The sequence below is a fragment of the Myotis myotis genome, unplaced genomic scaffold, assembly GCF_014108235.1.
Source record: "Myotis myotis isolate mMyoMyo1 unplaced genomic scaffold, mMyoMyo1.p scaffold_m19_p_3, whole genome shotgun sequence".
Taxonomy (NCBI): Eukaryota; Metazoa; Chordata; class Mammalia; order Chiroptera; family Vespertilionidae; genus Myotis; species Myotis myotis.
Genome location: NW_023416335.1, coordinates 29,313,679 through 29,332,410, shown reverse-complemented (window position 1 = coordinate 29,332,410; position 18,732 = coordinate 29,313,679). Strand labels below are relative to the sequence as shown.

General features: G+C 41.9%; 1 protein-coding gene across 4 annotated transcripts in view; it reads right to left on the bottom strand.

Moving 5' to 3' along the window:
• Positions 1-1,773: 1,773 nt before the first annotated feature.
• Positions 1,774-18,732, bottom strand: part of IRS2 (insulin receptor substrate 2) — a 29,464-nt gene continuing 12,505 nt past the window's right edge. Inside the window, exons 2-3 of one of the 4 annotated variants that reach the window (XR_004966321.1) lie at positions 9,199-9,769; positions 1,774-4,233 (exon numbers count right to left, since the gene is read on the bottom strand). Coding sequence is in view for 3 of the 4 variants with exons in the window: in XM_036301139.1 (XP_036157032.1) it covers positions 16,326-16,534 (209 nt within the window). In the remaining variant the exon portion in view is untranslated. Of the gene's footprint in view, positions 4,234-9,198; positions 9,770-16,310; positions 16,617-18,732 lie in introns of those variants that run through there. The other 3 variants (XM_036301139.1, XM_036301141.1, XM_036301140.1) reach the window with 3 other exon arrangements.

The window sequence follows — 18,732 nt, the reverse complement described above, 5'->3', positions numbered from 1 at the left end:
CTGAAATCAACAAAGAAAAGTATATTTTTAAAAAAAGTAGTTTCAGCATGACAACAAGGAGGTGCCAAGGAAACCACCAAATTGCTACGTGGGTTCCTTTGGAGCTATGAGGTGAAAGCAGGCTCAAGAGACAAGAGCAGAAACGCAGGTAGAAAAGTTCAAATTTAACAGGAGAGCCTGGAGGGATGTTCAGTGTTTTCAAACTGTCCACCACATGAGATTACAGAGTTCTATTATTTAGAGACCACTGTCCAAACAAGAATTGTAAACACATTTCACTTAGTTGTGTAAATCAGAGAAATGTGGAAGAGCCGCACAACTGGGGCGAAGATGAAGACACTGCATATTTTAAAAGAAGCAATTCTGCCTTTTGTCCTTCAACTGGTGGCATCTAAGAACTGCCATACGTAAGGCTGGCTTCACTCAAAGACTAGTACACCTCGTCAACACAGGGTTAGATGCCCAAATGAATGAACAGTCTGCCCAAGCCCGCCTGGAAACTTGCTCTTGCTAAGTGACATTAAACCTGGGTCTGTGGCTTCAAGAGGGACTAACTGTGGTCTGCAGATCAGCTCAATGATATTGGACTCGAGTCTAATGACAGCACCACGAGAATATGACAGCACCAAAAAGCCATCTGCACCTTCCAAGCTGACTACTAAAACCATCAATGAGTCAGAACCCAACTTCCTACATCAATGTGATGCAATCTTTATCTTTCATCTTGTTATAACACTTAGCTTCCTCCTAAAAGTTTATGAATTGGTTTTGAGTATTTCCAGACCTAATCAGGCCCTTTGAAACAACTCTTCACTTTTTATTTGTCATTGGCTCTTCTGGGAAAACACATTTGCCAATTCCGGCTTGAAAAGACTCCCCTGGAGTGACATCTATCATTTACCCTCTTGTCATTACACTTCAGAGATATTTAACCTTGCAGATCATGCCTCCTTCTTTGCCAAACAGGAACCCTCAGAACAATCCATCACGGCACAATAGGTCACATTGTCCCCTGCAAGTTCCTACACACCACATGGTGCATGCCAGTCATGTGAATTAAGAGCCATTATTTTAAAATCACCTTCTAAATTCCTCTGCTTTTTATTTGTTCAAAAGAGATGGCACCCATGTTACTGCACTGCTATAATTTTAGGGTGAAAATGTATAAAAATATTTCTGACAAGGAGGAAGCATTGTCCTTGGTAAAAATCAAGTTATGTTTATATTTTCTGCCTCCTAAATTGCACCTCATGGCTCTGTCTTTACTTCTACGTGTTCTCCATGTATGTACGCATGGGTTTAATCCTGTGTGCATCTCTGGAAGGCTGCATGGCAGAGTGCACAGGTGCACAGATTCTGGGACTGCAGTTCTGGGTTTGACTCCTGGTTCTGCTGTTCATGAGCTATGTGTCCTCCAACTCATTTAACCTCTTTGTGCCTCAGTCTCTTCATCTATAAGATGGGGTGATTCTTAATACCTGAGGTTGTCGTGAGCTATAAAGAATTTAATATTTATATAGCATTTAGAACAGCAACCAGCATCTTGCAAGGATTCTGTTTTGTAAAGTAAAAGTCTTTTTTTGTTTACTTAACACATTTTCTTTTCAAAAATTTTGTGATTTGGGGATTTTCTGGTTCCCAGAACATATTAACATTGAGAGGCATCAAATGTTTTTGTAGGAGCCAAGTGTTTACTTGTTTACTCCAAAACACCAGGAGTAGCTTCATGTTAAATCCAGAATCCATCTTGAAAAAAATATCCTCAAGGCTTTATTCATTTCATAAATAATGTATTTTATTTTATTGCATATGGCTATTAAGGAGAGCATCCATGATCAATACAGACTAAATACAATGCACTATTCTAGTTCCATTTATTCTTGTCTCCAGCAGCATCACATTGACCCTTATATACAGCGTGTACAGTGGAAGACAGAGCAAGATTAGTTAAGTCTTTTGTCATATCACAATAGCAAGAAATATATTTAACATCTTGATATCCAGAAACAATACGTACCCAAAAAAGAAAACACTGTTTAATAACTGTTAAAGTTTATATAGCAAAAAATATTTTAAATTTAAGGTAAGTCAGGCAAAATGTACAAAGACCCCAATATACATTGTGAAGTTTTAGCAAACATAACATTTATACATTTTGGTTCCATTCTGTAAACTAAATTAAAACTGTAAATATTGCATATGCCTTTTTTGAAATGTACAGGATAGAGGAACATTTAGTATATTACCGACTTTTCATTTGCTAGTTTGAAGTTGCAGTATGAACATGAACCATTGATATAGAGGCATGACTACTCTAAGTATAGAGAGCTACTTAAATACCGTCATACACTGTATTCAGCAGGGCCCATATTCAGTCCTACGTACCTGGGGGAGTCACATAGCAAATACCACCCGAGTCCTAGTCCCAAGACTAAATCAACACTTTAGGACATTTTATACATTTTTATAAAGTATGTCTATTATACACTGAAATTGACCTTCAAACTAACGTCGTACGCTCTATACACTGCTGTGATGTGTAATTTTAGAAAAGTAAAACTCTTAAAAAACGTCCAGGGGGATCACTTTACATTCAACTTTGTCTTGCAATACAATCCTCTGTTCTAAGAGTTCAGCATGGAAGCAGGAAGACGTTTGCATTGCCATTAAATATATTCTTAAGACATTGAATTTTTTGGTCTTCCTCTAAAAAAGCCTCATTTTTAGTAATGCATTATTCTATAGCGATATATATCTATATATTTATATATAATTTTTTCTCCAAAAAAAAAAAAAGAAAGAAAAAAACAAGTTCACATCTCCAATGAACTAGTGTAACCTCTTCAGGACTATCAGAGAAGATAGGCACTGGGGATGCACCCATGGGAGAAAAAGGTCTGGGGCCCTCCATCATGTGTCAAGGGAGCAGCAAGATGACATGACGTTCTGCTGGTCAAGGGCAGCAGTTTTAGGGGACACCTGTGAGAATCGACACAACACTGGTATTTTCAGAACACTGAAAACGTAAGCGTAGTCTTGTCAGGAGTTTTCCAACACGTGGCATGTACTGTGAGATTGTTTTCCTTCTTTTTTCTTTTTCCATTAACAATGCAGGGCCCGAAATGCCTCTTTTATCAGTTTCTTTCCTCCACCCCCCATCCCGTTTTTTGTTGTACTGTTGTTCAGGAAAGCCTCGTTGGCCCACACCATAGCATTATAGTTAAGATAATAAATACATTTTTAAAAACTCTGCTAAACCGGTGACCACCCTTGAATTGCTGGCATGCCTGGGGAGTTTTTGGTTAAAGAAATGCAAGCTCAAGATTAAGGACAGCAGAGACATTTGAGCTTGTAAATAGGATCAAAGGCTTTTGCAATTTGAAGTACCTACATAAACATCTACATAGAGATTAAACAACTCTGTTAAAAAGAGATATTCAGCCCCTGCCCCAACACCTCCCCTCCCACCCCCAATACCCAATACAGTTGATGATTTCCAAAAGTAGGCTGCTTTAGTTACATATAATTATTATTTATTAATTCATCTTCAACGTCCAATCACAAATTTCATTCCCATAGAGAAATGTCAGCCCCACACTGGGCTCTGTCTGTGAGTAAACACGCAGGAACCTGGATTGGAGTCCAACAAGCAGCTGTGTACTGGGACCAGTTGAATAAGGCTGATGACCACACTGGCGCCACATTCAGCAGAGATACACGGAGGTCCTGCCGGCCCCCAACCCCGCAAATCCGGCTTCACCTGGAACTGAGGTAGGACTGTGGTAGTTTTGAGTGTATGCCAGTAAATACCAGATTTTACCACTTTAATGGGTATTGGTACAATCTCCTAGCATGCCGAGGGACAAATTGGCTTTGCCAAAATGAACGTCAGAAGAAATTAAGACACTGGCCACAATTTAAAAGGCCAATGAAAACATCCCATTCTCTTGAGAATTACTTCTTCGGCAAATTGTGTTAAAACAACGAAACAAAACACAACACAAACAGCACAGGATGAATGCCCCCTATGGGAACCAGTGAGGGAGGCGGCCGTTCTTGCCTTGTTGGTTTCATCTCTAGTACAGCCGCAGATGTTGAAAACAAAGTAATTGCTCAGGTCCAAAAGAACAATTGTAAGCAGCTTCAAATGTTTATAAAATGCTGAGCCTCTTCTTTTCCATGTGATTCTCTGATGTGTGATGTTGTGGTAATGAAGCCAGGCAGGTCTTCACTCTGAAAAAGACAGAAAGTCAGTCAGTAGTGATTGTCAGGAGAACAAGATGATCCTTAGAGTGAGAGAAAGATCCTTCTTAACCTGCCTTTCTAATCTGTGACTTTCATAAAATGATGCACTTTGGGAAGCAAACATTTATTCAATTCCCTCTTCCAGAAACAAGTTTGATGGGTACAGTCCTATTTGGTTTCCCCGGAGGCAGAACTACTAGGTTTAGAGTGAGTTGTGAGGTCCAGAGTGAAGCTCACATTTTCAACTGAAGAAAACTATTCACACGTGCTGTTGTGAGTCATTCCATTGAATGAGATATAGAGCCATAGCTCTATCCTTTAAAGAGAGGGGCTGTGTGACCTGGCAAGGGCTCCTCTAACTGCCCCTCTTGATGCTTTGAGGGGGAAAACCCACTGCCCTCCTGACAGGGCTGCTGAGAAGACGAGAAAACACGGCACACGTTAAAGTACATTGTAAACTACACCGACTGCCCAAAATGTGTATTAGAGTAAGAAAGAGGGAGAAGTGATGAGTCCTGCTCTCAGGAATTTGGATCATCTACCCTATTCATAAAACAACCCAAGATTTCAAAAGCTCCTGCAATGATGCACTTGTTACATACTCTCCATCCACCCAAGTCTCCATGTTCCAGGTTAATTTACTTCCTTGCTGAGCGTGGAGGGGGCATGCCATTGGACCCCAACCAGCCATCGTTGCTACTGCCCTTCCAGACTAAAGACTTTAACCCAGGGGTCCTCAAACTACGGCCCGCGGGCCACATGCAAATACAAATATTGTATTTGTTCCTGTTTTGGTTTTTTTTTACTTCAAAATAAGATATGTGCAGTGTGCATAGGAATTTGTTCATAGTTTTTTTTTAAACTATAGTCTGGCCCTCCAACGGTCTGAGGGACAGTGAACTGGCCCCTGTTTAAAAAGTTTGAGGACCCCTGCTGTAACCTTTTTCCAGTTTCCAACATTTACAGCATATTCTTACCAGACTTGTTCCTTCTTTAAGAGACAGACTCTGACATTTCATGGCATAGTACCTTTTCAAAAAAGCTTAGGCTCTTCAACAAACATGCCAAGTTGTTCATCTCCCCGCTCTCCTTAACTCTAGCTACTAGATTACTCGTGAGCACTGCTGGTCACGCCCTGCCCTAAGCAGGTCATGTCCTTCCTTGCAGTTGTATTTCCATAACCTGCATTTCTGATCATTTCGAATTCTGATCCTAGACACCCACCACCCTCTCTGGTTTACTTCTTTGTAAATCTCATTCTCCGCTGTTCATCTTGAGTTCAGAGGACCGATCCCAGCAAGAGAGAAATTTCCAGTGTGTCCCACAACGTGGAGTGAGTGTGTGAAACCTCCCGGACTCTGCACGCCAGGCAGGCAGTCCCCTGGTTCAAACTGAAAGCACCGACTGCATCGTGTGGCCAGAAAAACAAAAGCCTGCATAGACTGGGTGCTGTCGACCTGCGAAGGAAATACTGGTTCTTATCATGACTGTTTTTAAAATGTCCCTACAAGGAGGCAGTGCTAAGTGTGACTTATTATTTTTAAAAAGCATTACTTAGGTCCTTCAAAAAATATAATAGGCAAACTGTTCTATGAACGAAACCTAACGGAAAACAGGACCCAAACTGTCCTTCTAAGGAAAGATGTGTCCTCCAGCTATTTCACTTATTATTATTGTGACTTCCGGGTCTAAGAGAGGCTGCACTGAGAATATGAACATTTTAAGGTTTGCACACCTTCAAGGCAGGCACTTGCTAAAATGTACCTGAATTGGCCACTCACTCTAAAATGACTGCATTTTGTCACTCAAGCCGTGATTGTGAGACGAATCCACCACCACCCAGAGTAGTAAATCCAGACCCCATGGATCCACTTAACGAAAGATTTCTATTCACAGTTTATTTTTACACTAATGATTAGCTAAATGTGGCTAAACTGTCTCCTGTTAACTCCATACCCATTTCTTGAAAGCAGCTAAACAAGTTCTTTATTTCCCCCAATTTAAAACACATAGTCATATAAATGGGGGGTTTATGATTGCTGGAAATTTACTTTCCATTCTCATCTACAAAGTCAGAGGGCCATGGTCACTGTCACTTCGTTTTCAAGGATGCTTTGTTGCTATGAAACAAGTCCTATCACCAGATGTTCATGAGCTCTCATCAATTTGAACACATACTTTTATTTTCTGAAGTATGATACAATTATCATGACCTTAATTTCTATGCATTACCATTATGAAAGAAAAGAGTTGATAATGGCAAGGAAATCATTCATTCATGCTTTTATTCATAAAATAACCTTTACAAAAAAAATTCTAGTTTGGCGCAGGGCCTCTCTAAGGCACATGGGATATGCATGAGTGAGAGAGTTCCTATCAGAACGGGAGTCCCACAGCAGCCCTTCTCTTGGGAGGGAGTGAAAGCAGGCCTTTGAAACATGTGCAGCACTCTAGAAATGCCTAGACTGTAGAGGATTGCCAGGCTGCGGTTACCAGCAAAGGAGAAAGCTATTCCAAAAGCACAGCAGAAGCGAGGGCTGTCAGCAACCCAGTGATGCAATTTAATGTTGGGACAGTAAGGAACCCAATTTCCCAGGAGGATGAGCTGCCCTAGGCCTCTAAGGAAAGGAAGGGGCAGGGAGAGCCACTGATGACTGAGGTGCAGACACACGCGTGCATGTACTGTCGCAGGAGGAGGAATCTGCTCATGGTACCTGAGACAGGAGCGAGCAGGCTCAGGCCAGGGGGGCCAGAAGGAGGACGGCCACCAGCTCAGAGGCAGTTGCTTGGGCATGAGGTGTGCAGTGCTTCAAAGATATTTTTGAATATAGAGATGTGCACTAGAGCAAAGACAACATGGATGCAACCTGTCTCCTCTTAGGATATAGAACAACGGCTTTCCCTGGACGCCTCCTATCACTGCAAAGGGAGAGAACTGAGACTGGCGGGTCTCCTCGTGGCTCATGGAACCTCAGTCCGTGCCACCCCGCAGCCTCCACTGAAACATCTGTGGCTTACCACCAACTCCCTGGACATCCTCCCCCACAGGAAGTACCCACAGCAAACATAAATAGAGCTAGCCATCAAAGGCAATCCTTGCTGAGATGCAAAAGAAGGAAAAGGCTGTGGATACCTCCAAATCGGAGTGAGATGACTATTACTTGGTGAGCAAAAGGATTCTGACAAAATCTATGGAAGGTAAATACGAAGAATGCGCAGAGGAAAAGGGGTCTGTTTTAGAAACCTAACTACAACTTGTTAATGTTATGGAAAGAAAGCCGGATATAGAAGATAAGTGTCTCAACTGAGATCTAAAACACCCTTTTCCAATATGGGTGGGATGTAAATCTCTGGTGCACATGCCAGCAAGGGCTCTGACTTAGGAACACAGGAGGGAATCAGCCAAAGGAAAAGGTGGCATGGGAACTACTCAGGAAAGATGCCAGGGCTAAAAGCATTAGCATCAAACCAGGTCTGGAGGCCACCTGGAAACCATTCTTTTTTTTTTTAATTTATTGCTTAAAGTATTACAAAGGGTATTACATATGTGTCCATTTTATCCCCCCGCCCTAGACAGTCCCCTAGCCTCCCCTATCCCCCAATGTCTTATGTCCACTGGTTATGCTTATATGCATGCATACAAGTCCTTTAGTTGATCTCTTACCCCCCTACCTCCTGCCCCCCAACCCTCCCCGGCCTTCCCGCTGCAGTTTGACAATCTGTTGAGGCAGCTCTGCCTCTGTATCTATTATTGTTCAAAAGTTTATAATGGTCTCTATTATCCATGAATGAGTGAGATCATGTGGTATTTTTCCTTCATTGACTGGCTTATTTCACTTAGCATAATGCTCTCCAGTTCCATCCATGATGTTGCAAATGGTAAGAGTTCCTTCCTTTTTAGAGCAGCATAGTATTCCATCGTGTAGATGTACCACAGTTTTCTAATCCATTCATCTACTGATGGGCACTTAGGCTGTGGAAACCATTCTTAAGGGTCACTCCTCCACCCACAGGAAGAAGGGGAGAGAGGCAGGAGCTAGAACCTAGGAATGTGAGCACACTTTCAGTCTTTTTATTTAAAGTAAGTTAAGTTATCCCTCCCCTTGCAAATTAATCTGGTTCTTCCAAACGAGCAAATAAAATGTCTCCTAACACTGCTACTGTCCTGATAAATTCAGCTTCCATGGAGGGCTTCCTAATGATGAGATTCAGCAAAATTTTATTTATTTGATTATCTATATTAATTCTAGTAGAAGCAAAGAACAAATGATTAATTTTAGGATCACTGCACACTGAATATTCATTAAGAGGGGAGACATTCTTTGAACACATTAGGTGCAGCAGCAAAACAAAGAGAATATAGCAAGAAGCATGTGTTGGTCATGAATGCAATTACAGAACAACCTGCACCGATTCTGCTCCTAGAGGCAATGCAGCTAAAAATAAACTTATTGATACTCATTGAATCTGTCATATAATTACACACTGTACTATTCTGCAGCTTAGACATTGCTCTGTCCAAAATCCCATTCACAGGAGCATTGATCTAGAGTTACTTGATTTAAAACACAACTTTCAGCAAAAAGATTAAAGTTGTTCCATATGACAGGTCATCCAGGCTAGCTAGTCCCCATATTTTGTTTTTCTGCTTTGTCACTATGACAAATGATGTTCATATGAGTACAGTCCCAGGTTCCAGTTAATTCCCTGGAGACTACTAATAATTCCACCCCATTTCTAAAATATTGAAGAGCAATCAGAATGCAAATGACAAAATAAAGGTGGGGTCCAGTAAAGACCAAACCTTCAATCTGCTCTATTTTACTAGACGATATAGATAGATAGATAGATAGATAGATAGATAGATAGATAGATAGATAACTGAAAAACTTTGCCATTAAAACAAGTGGGAAAGCTCCCTTTCCCTAGGTGGCACAAATGTTAAATACTAACATTCCACGCCACCTGTCTGCTGGGCTCCATGATTCCAGTCACATTAGTGGAACATACAGTGAAACATCAGGTCTAGAATGTAGAGCTCTATGGAGGGCTCCATATATAGCTCCATGATACAACTCCATGTAGGGCTCCATCAACACCTCCATGGAGGGCTCCATACACAGCTCCATGGAGGGCTCCATACACAGCTCCATGGAGGGCTCCATACACAGCTCCATGGAGGGCTCCATATACAGCTCCATGGAGGGCTCCATATACAGCTCCATGGAGGGCTCCATACACAGCTCCATGGAGGGGTCCATTCACAGCTCCATGGAGGGCTCCATTCACAGCTCCATGGAGGGCTCCATACACAGTTCTATGTAGGGCTCCATATACAACTCCGTGTAGAGCTCCATATACAGCTGCATGTAGGGCTCCACATAGAGTCCCATGTAAGGCTCCATGTAGCCCCATATGAAGCTAAGAGCAGAGTTTCATGTGCAGCCCATGTAGATGGTCCCATGGAGGGCTCCACGGCACTGCTGCAGGGAACAGGGCCTCACTGGCCTCACGGTAAGCAACACTGGACCAAATAGAGTACAAATCCATTTAGTAGGTAACATTTTCAGGCATATCCGAATTAAGAGTTCTATAGACATGATTTGCATGACAAAATGAAAAAATATACTTAAAATAAAAATTTATATTTTGGTAGCAACTATGATTAAGAAATGAACTCTCTGGTGAGCCCACACCTGTCCTTCAGGCCCATTCAGACCTTTTGTGTTAAACATAGAATTATGGAGGGAAAAATAAACTTTTTCTAGGAATCAGAAATTCCTAGAAAAATAAACCTGATAGTTCAGTATCTCCATATTTTACTGAAAGCAAAACACTCTTAGAATATACAAGGAAAAAAAAAAAAAAAGTTAAGGTTGGGTGTGATAACGAACAAGTCAGAGATTCTAAGAAAAACGGTTACTAGAACTTTTCTTTTAAATTGGAAAAAAAAAATCACTTAAAAGGAAAATATGGAAGAACAAGTTTCCCTGGATAAATTGGGGTAGTAAATTACTTTACCAACCCTACTTGTGAAAGAGTTAAAACGTTACATGAGCTCATCACTTCCACTGAGAAAACCATTTCATTCTGAATGCTTGTTATTAAAGAAATTTCCTAGCATCAAGTTGTAACTTGATGTTAATGACACAATATGAAACAGGATGAGACAATGAGAAAACCTAGTGTTCATATAAGGCTTGGGTTAATAAAAGGTATCTCTCCTTTTTTAGCTCCTGTTTAATCCTTCACATAAGACTTTGTCTTGATCCCCAAAGACTAGAGTAACCAGGCCTCCTGGACTGTTAGCTACACGCTTCCAATGACCCCCACCTAGTCCAGCTTTCACCCACAGCCACTGTATTAATTCCATATTGCATAGCTTCAGCCGACTTTATATCAGAATACCTAAGTACGCATTTCTTTCCTGTACCTGTTATTAAAAGGACTGATGTGTGCATCCTATAAGCTACTCTTCTATGGCAAGGTTTTCCCACCACACCTGCAGCAGCAGTGTCCAACGTCATAGGAGAAATATTGTTATTTTTCAGCACAAACGCCCAAGAGGCAACAATGCCTCTCATTGCCGGTGGACCCTGCTGTTCAATTATAAAATGTTAGGCCTTTCTAGGTAAAATCCAGGTGAGGGAGCATCAGTGATTTGCCCCAAACCTCACAGCTGGTCAGCAGGAGAGGAAAGTCCTTAACTTCTCCCAGAACTTTCCTCACTACTCCACTTGGGGCCATCAACGTCAATTTCTGCAAAGGATGAAAAGGGAGTGAGGCTGAGGAGGAGGCCTGGAATTTTCACTTGGGGACCCAGAGTTTAGACATTTACACGGTACCATGAGCTCTTTACACAACTCTTCCCAGCAATACAAAACACTGCAGACAATGAATCTCTGCTCTGTGCATCTATCTCCCCTGCTAGGCGAAGAGTTGGACCATGCCTGTCCCCAGCATCTGGCACAGTACTTGTTTGGTCCTTACAAAGCTTTGTTGAATTAAATTGAAACAAAAACCCATGTGGTTTATGCCATTTCTCACAGGCAGAAAAGCTAAAGATTTTTTTTTTAAAGGAGAACAAAACTTTAGAACTGTCTGAGGCTCAAGAGAAAAGACCTTAAAAGAATGAGAATGGCATTCTAAGACAGAGGTCAGCAAAGTACGGCCAAATCTGGCCTGTTGCCTGTTTCTGCAAATAAAGTTTTATTGGAACACAGCCACACTCATTCATCTGCATTATGACTGCTTTCACACTTTAATAGCAGAGTTGAGTATTTGTTACAGAGACTGTATGCCCCACGACATAAGGAAGACAATGAGGAGAAAGAAGGACTAATTTGTCAAAATAATACTGTATATTTCCATCTGTATATTACACCTGGGAACTAACTGATACCCCCTTTGAAAATTATCTGCAAGCTTACATACTTTAGAAATGCAATACTATCTACTAAAAACCATGCTATCTGATTACAGACCCTACTGAAAATAAGGAAGCAGGTTATGAAACCATTTATGAAGCTGACACCCTTTTGGAATTAATTTTCCTTACCTATGGTTCTTCTATGTGGTTTCTCATGTATAGCACAAAAGTACTGAATAACTCTGATTATTACTAAATATATCTCACACTACCATCTCTCAACTTTAACAGAGGTAAAATTATACACATCAGATCTGCGATGGAAAAGGGCCAAATTTTTTCTCTTCCTTAGGTCACTAGAAAATGTGAATATAAGCATTATGATTCCGCCCTACAAAATGGTAAGAATATCTGGACTAAATGATAACTTGCCTAAAAGTTGCAAATAGCCTATGTACGGTGTAATTCTTTCCTCAAATTTAACACATTATAGTTATGATTTTATACTGATGTAAAAAAATACGTTTTTTATTTACACTATAAAAATGTTCATATTGCTTATATCTGAAGTTCTCAAACCTAGATGCTTTTCCTATGAAATATGGTAATACAGAATAACAATTTATTCAAACTATATCCATCCCCGTTAGCTTGTTGTTACGTATCATTACAAATGAACCTTTCTTTCAAGTGTTTAAATATTTAAGAGTGGCTACTACATTTTTTTGCTTTTTTAATTTCATGATTAACTCCTTTTTTTTGTTTTTAGCATTGAAATTAAAACATGCATTTTCTGAAGCCTGAAATTATGCCCAGTGCAGCTCAAATACCTTCTATAATATCACTAAATGTGACAAACTTATGAGACACCTAAATAGGTATACCCTTGGGATTCTAAAATATAATGTTTTTCATATTTAACAAAAATGCAGTAATTTGAAAATGTATTAAAAATAGGTATACTGAAGTGCTTGTCTTTCACTATAGGGAAAAAAAGATTAAAGAAAAAAGGGAGAAACTGTGTGATCCACTGCCTCCCCTTTTCCCCACCCCACTAGGCCACTGAGAGGGCCAATCCTCCCTCTAGATCAGCGGTTCTCAACCTGTGGGTCGCGACCACTTTGGGGGTCGAACAACCCTTTCACGGGGGTCGCCTAAATACATCCTGCATATCAGATATTTACATTACGATTCATAACAGTAGCAACATTACAGTTATGAAGTAGCAACAATAATTTTATGGTTGGGGGTCACCACAACATGAGGAACTGTATTAACGGGTCGCCGCATTAGGAAGGTTGAGAACCCCTGCTCTAGATACTGAGCTCCCACTGGGCACAAATGTAGTGGCCTCCGCAGCATCTGCTTCTAAACTGTAGGTAAATTCCTCCCAGACTATGGTGTGTAACATCTGCATAACACAGGACGTCAGCTTTGCCTCTTGGGAGGAAAACTGTATCTAATGTAACAGCCCTTGTGAAAATGGGCACTCTTTCAGATCGACCAGTAAGGTCAAGGCTGAAGGTCAAACCGTACTCAGGAATTGAAGTGCATAGTCTCTTTACCCGGCACAGGTCAGAGTACTCATTCCATCATCAGTCACCACAAAAGCATTCCTGGGAACTTAGGAATGACTCAGGGCAAGCTGTTCCCACACCTTAAAACCACATGCCAGTCCCATGGCTCAAGCAGACGTGGGTGTGGAAAGCCACTGGCCCCACCAGACTTAGGGTCCTGGGGCCCAGGACCCACCACACCAGCCTGTTAATAGGGACATTATCCTCCTGCCCTGAATTTTTCACTGGGTCATTGTGAAACTACCAAATGAAATTCTACGTATACAATTTATAAATAACACAAATACATATATATATATTTTTTTTTCATATGCAGCAAAGCACATGCTATTGGCATGACTTGCATCTTGTGGTTGATCCTTTTGCTTCATGCACCTTTAAAAGATGTACACATGTAACCACATGTTTTGTTTTGAACTACAAAGACTTCTTAAGCCCGGGCAGCCCTTTGCTGCCAAGGAAAGCCTGCTCCTCCCACCCTGCTCTTTGGGCTAAGTTGTGGAGCCACAGCCGTGGTATCTGAGTACATTGGCCATCACAGCTTTTTCTTCATTCAAAATTATATCCATGAATGACATCACGAACAATTGCAAATTCAGCAGCACACAAACAACTGATGAATACACAAAAACAATGGCAAATAGCTCCCGGAATAAAATGAATAAACTTGTTTTAATGGGAGAGAAGCAGAACAGAAGTAGAATTGTTTTTCTGGGGGTAACTCTAGGTCATGTAAAGCTAACAGTTCTCAAACGCTGCATAGGGCGCCTTGCCTAGCTGCTTTCTTCACGCCCCGTGGATGGGACAAAACGCCCAAATAGGGGCTCCATGTGTCCCTGGGTAGGCAGCTGCACCAAGGGAGAATGCACAAATTCCTCTTCATGTCGCCTGTGCCCAGCCTGCACGATGGGTTATCAACTAGCTGGGCTCTGATTAGTTGGGGCCACAGGGCATTGCCTCTCTGTTTTCTCTGGCTTCTATACAAAGATGCACCAAAATAGAGATGGACATTTAAATTCCTCTGGTGCAGATAAGAGACAGAGCTGACCCAAGTTCACCGATTCAGTATGCATGCTCCTCACACACAGGCTAAGATGAGGGGCGGGGGGTGTCTTTCTCAAGCAGCTCACCAGCGCTTCTCAAGCTTCACACCCTCCGCTCCAAACCCATTCCACAGTGCTTTCTTAAGGTGGAAATTCTATGAAATACCTGGACTGATTTCAGTTTCGAGATCAGCTGAAGAATTAAGTCAGTTTGTTCGATAGCCTGAATTTAGCACCCCTCACAGGAAAGCAGAATATCCGGGAGACCCTGAGTCAGGGAGAGCTAGAAGTGAGGCTGCACATGGCACTGACGTAGTTCCAAGAGATCTAGCTGTCCAAGGTGTACCCCAGGATTTTTTTAAAATAAATTTTTATTGATTTCAGAGAGGGAGGGAGAGAGGGAAAGAGAGATAGAAACATCAATGATGAGAGGAAAAATCACTGATCCACTGCTCCTACATACCCCACACTGGGGATTGAGCCCGCAACCCGGGCATGTGCCCTGACTGGGAATTGAACAGTGACCTCCTGGTTTCATAGGTCGACGCTCAATCACTGAGCCATGCCGGCCAGGCCCCAGGATTTTTTTACAGACAAAGGCACCGTGTTGCCTAGAAGACACAGAACCAGCTAGCAGCAGGCCTCCCCAAACAGTGCCTCCCCCTGGGCCAGGAAAGGCTCTCCAGCATGGCCGTGGCATGCCGGCGGGAAGAACTTTCCACCCCAGGGTTTTTCCTTAAAAAAAATAAGAGTGATAATAAGACCTGCCCTCCAAGGAGGTTCTGAGGATTAAATACCATTTGAAAATGTTTTATAAATTATAAGGTGCTTTACAAGTATGTTTATGTAATCAAGTATTCAATTCTATGACTAAACACTGGCACTTTGATTTCGTAGTTTATCTTGTGCAAATTTCTGGCTGCCTTCCCCACTTCAATCACACCTCGGTATCTTTAATGCACTAGAAAACTTTTAGGGTTCTTCACGTCTTATGTACTACTTTTGAGAAAGAAATGGAAGACTAGACATAACCTCACTAAGGAAGACGACACGATGACAAAAGGAGGTGACTTCACTAGAAAAGTTCCAAATTACTACATTCTGTTCCAAAGAGACTATAGCTCCCTTTCACAGTTAAATATGAACGAACATCCTTACGATCGACGGCTGACCAGACTCTCCATGGCCCGTTGTTACCTCTTTCACGTCACTGACTCTCACCCAGCTCCCTCTATGTCAGCCGCACAGGTTGACTTTTATCCTGGAATACTTGCAATCTTCAGCCCCAGGGCCTTTGCATGGCTACTCATTCCCTTTGCCTATATGGATTCTCCCTCTAAATACCTACAAGACTTGCTTCTTCACCGCCTTGAAGTTGTCACCTTCTCCCACTTTATTTTCTAGACCCATGGTCGGCAAACTGCGGCTAGAGAGCCACATGCGGCTCTTTGGCCCTTTGAGTGTGGCTCTTCCACAAAATACCCCGTGCGGGCGCGCACACACGGTGCGATTGAAACTTCGTGGCCCATGCACAGAAGTCGGTATTTTGTGGAAGAGCCATACTCAAGGGGCCAAAGAGCCACATGTGGCTCGCGAGCCGCAGTTTGCCGAGCCGCAGTTTGCCGACCGATGTATTTAGACCATTTATCACCACTTATAATACTTCATATTCTGAACACATTTTAAAATTAAGTTTATTTCCTAGGTTTCAAAGGTAGACTTGAAGACTCAGTACCTTCTGCTTTTTTTTTCTTCTTTTTAGCTTAGAAACCAAACCCCTTTCTTGTAGCCTGTACTTTAATATATTTCAAAGGAGTGAAATATTTAAAAAAGCATTTAGCATGTAACAACTGGCCTCTTTGCAATGAAAAAATATGAAAGTGTAATAGTTTGGTTAAATTTGAAAGGTGAAGGGAGAGCTAACCCTTTCTGCCTCTGTCCCTCCTGCCCCAAAGCCCAGCCTTCTACCCTCCCCAGCAGCCCTTAAGTGAAGTTCCTGTCGTTTTTTGTTTGTTTGTTTTTTTCTGGAAAGAACAGATAAAAGGTGGGAAAAGGTAAGAATGACAGGAAACTCACCTGGAGCTGACTCCATCAGCCTGATGGGTTGGTAACACAGAGCTGCCCAACCAAATGGGACTGCCCTACTCCGACTACAGTGGCCACTGTGGTGGAAGGCAGGGGGTCCAGCAGCAGCAGGCTTCCAGAGCAGGAGGCACTATGAGTGGAGGGGGCTGCTGCTGGCCAGGAGGCCTCCTCCGCACAGGAGGAGAAGGGGGCTCTCCTGGATAGATCATGGATGTCTGCAAAAATGACGGGATACACACTTTTACAAAAGGCGTCAGAGCCACCCAGGTGCCAGGTGCTTCGTAAGAAAACGCAATCCTATTGGGAAGTTATTAGGATGATTAAAAAGTAAGCAATTCTGAAACATAAAATATAAAAAGAACTAAGACTATATTAAATGTGTGTGGATTCTTTCTGAGAAAAACAATAACTAAAAATGTTTACTTTCTGTGGAAAGGCCCAGTTGTGTGCAACCAGCAGTATGAACCCCATTTTCTTTTCTTTTCTTTTTTTAAAAAATATATTTTTCTTGAGAGTCAGGGAGAGGGGAGAGATAGAAACATCAATGATGAAAGAGAATCATTCATGGGCTGCCTCCCGCACGCCCCCCACTGGAGATTGAGCACGCAGCCTGGGCACGTGCCCTTGGCTGTAATCGAACCTGGGACCCCTCAGTCCACAGGTCAACGCTGCATCCACAAAGCCAAGCCAGCTAGGGCATGAACCCCATTTTCAATGTGAGCTCTCTCGTGGGTGCAGCTGTGAATGTCTAGGGAATTCACAGGAAGAATTCCTATCGCACATTAAAGAGGGAGTGTCTTTTTAAAGCAATACTTAAAGGCGAGCCAGAGAAGAATCAGCAGGCACAGGAAAGGGAGACCAATAAACCAGCCCTGGGAAGTTTCTGGAATACCACCACTGCCAACAAAGACTGGGCACAAAGAGAAACACTGGAATCGTGAGGAGGCAAGGCTGCCAAGAGCTTAGAGCAGGCTGACACCTAGGAGGTAGGACCCCAGCAAAATCAAGCCTATAGTTTCTCAGAGAAGAAAACTGATCCAGAAATGCAGCCTCCTCGAATGCACCTCAAGTCTGTGTAGGGAGGGGGCTCAACGTCTGGATGGTTCCTTCAGAACTTTCGAGCAAGGGCACCCACAGCTCCAGCAGGGACATCCCATTCTTTGTCTTCGGCCAAGAATGCCTGAAGAGTGGGCACCTAACGTAGGGCTCACAGTGGCTGCCCAGAAAGCAGCTGGAGTGGGGTGCTGTCCAAGTGGACTGTAAAGGCGCCGAGGGGACAGAGGCTTGTTTCAGACTTGCCTGTATCTCCCAGAACATCTACTCCCGTGTTGGTACACAATGAATTCTCAATAAACCGACTGGCTTCAACATCAACCATCTCCCAGCTTTAGGAAATGGCTGCACACCCCCTGACTTCAGAATGTTCCAACTGAACTGCAGGGACCCCGGAGCTGTGAAGATGAATGCTTATCGCCTGGAGTTATTCTAGGAACTTAATTAAATGCTCCATGCCGGGGAAACGTGGATATTTTACTGCTGCGGTTATTTCACTTGGAACTAAGACTACTAATAAACCAGCACTACTGATAAGCTAAACTGCAAATAATGATAAGAGGCAAAACAGAATTAAGGTGAGTCAGTTCTGTGGCATCGTTATAATTTTGATAGGACCCTAAAGACAAAAATGTCATTTGGAAGCTACAGAAATGTTAAACTTGAGAAGAAAATGCTCACTGCAAAACTTTGCCAGAATAAGTAAAATTTTAAAGAATTTCTAAAAAGTCATTCATGTGTATAAGTTTGTCAGGCTTTGCTGTTTAATATATCCACACCATTATTAAAAGTTTTAAATCTGTTTACTCAACCAGTTCAAGTCAGTTTTCTAAAACTGACTATACAATAAATTTACACTCCTGAATTTATATGATCCTAAAGAAGAAAAATATTAGATCTTGCAGTTTTGCAACTAACATATTTTACTAAAGCACAGCTGAATATTTTCAACTGAATTGTGCATTTTTTAGAAGTCTACTTGGTGAAGTAGAGGTTTCACCAAATTTATTTGATATATAGAACTGGAAGAGCATAGATATAGCTTATGGATTTGTTTTGTTCCCTTTGCATATGAAAAGTGTTATTTTTATGTCACTTTTCTGTTGGAAAACAATAAAATAAAACCCCTATGATCATACGAGAATAAAACAGAAGCACAACATGGCCAAAGATCACTTCAGTAATCTTTTTTTAAATGCATCCAGGGGGTGGTATAAGAAACTGGCCGCTATTACCTTCCTTTCTAAGAATTTTTGTTGTCTTGTAAGTTCAGAACCCAGTGATGTCCACCGTGTACCAGAATGCTAGTACCTCCATTTCTGATCTTCAAACAAAACCAAGCTGCTCATCATTCTAATCC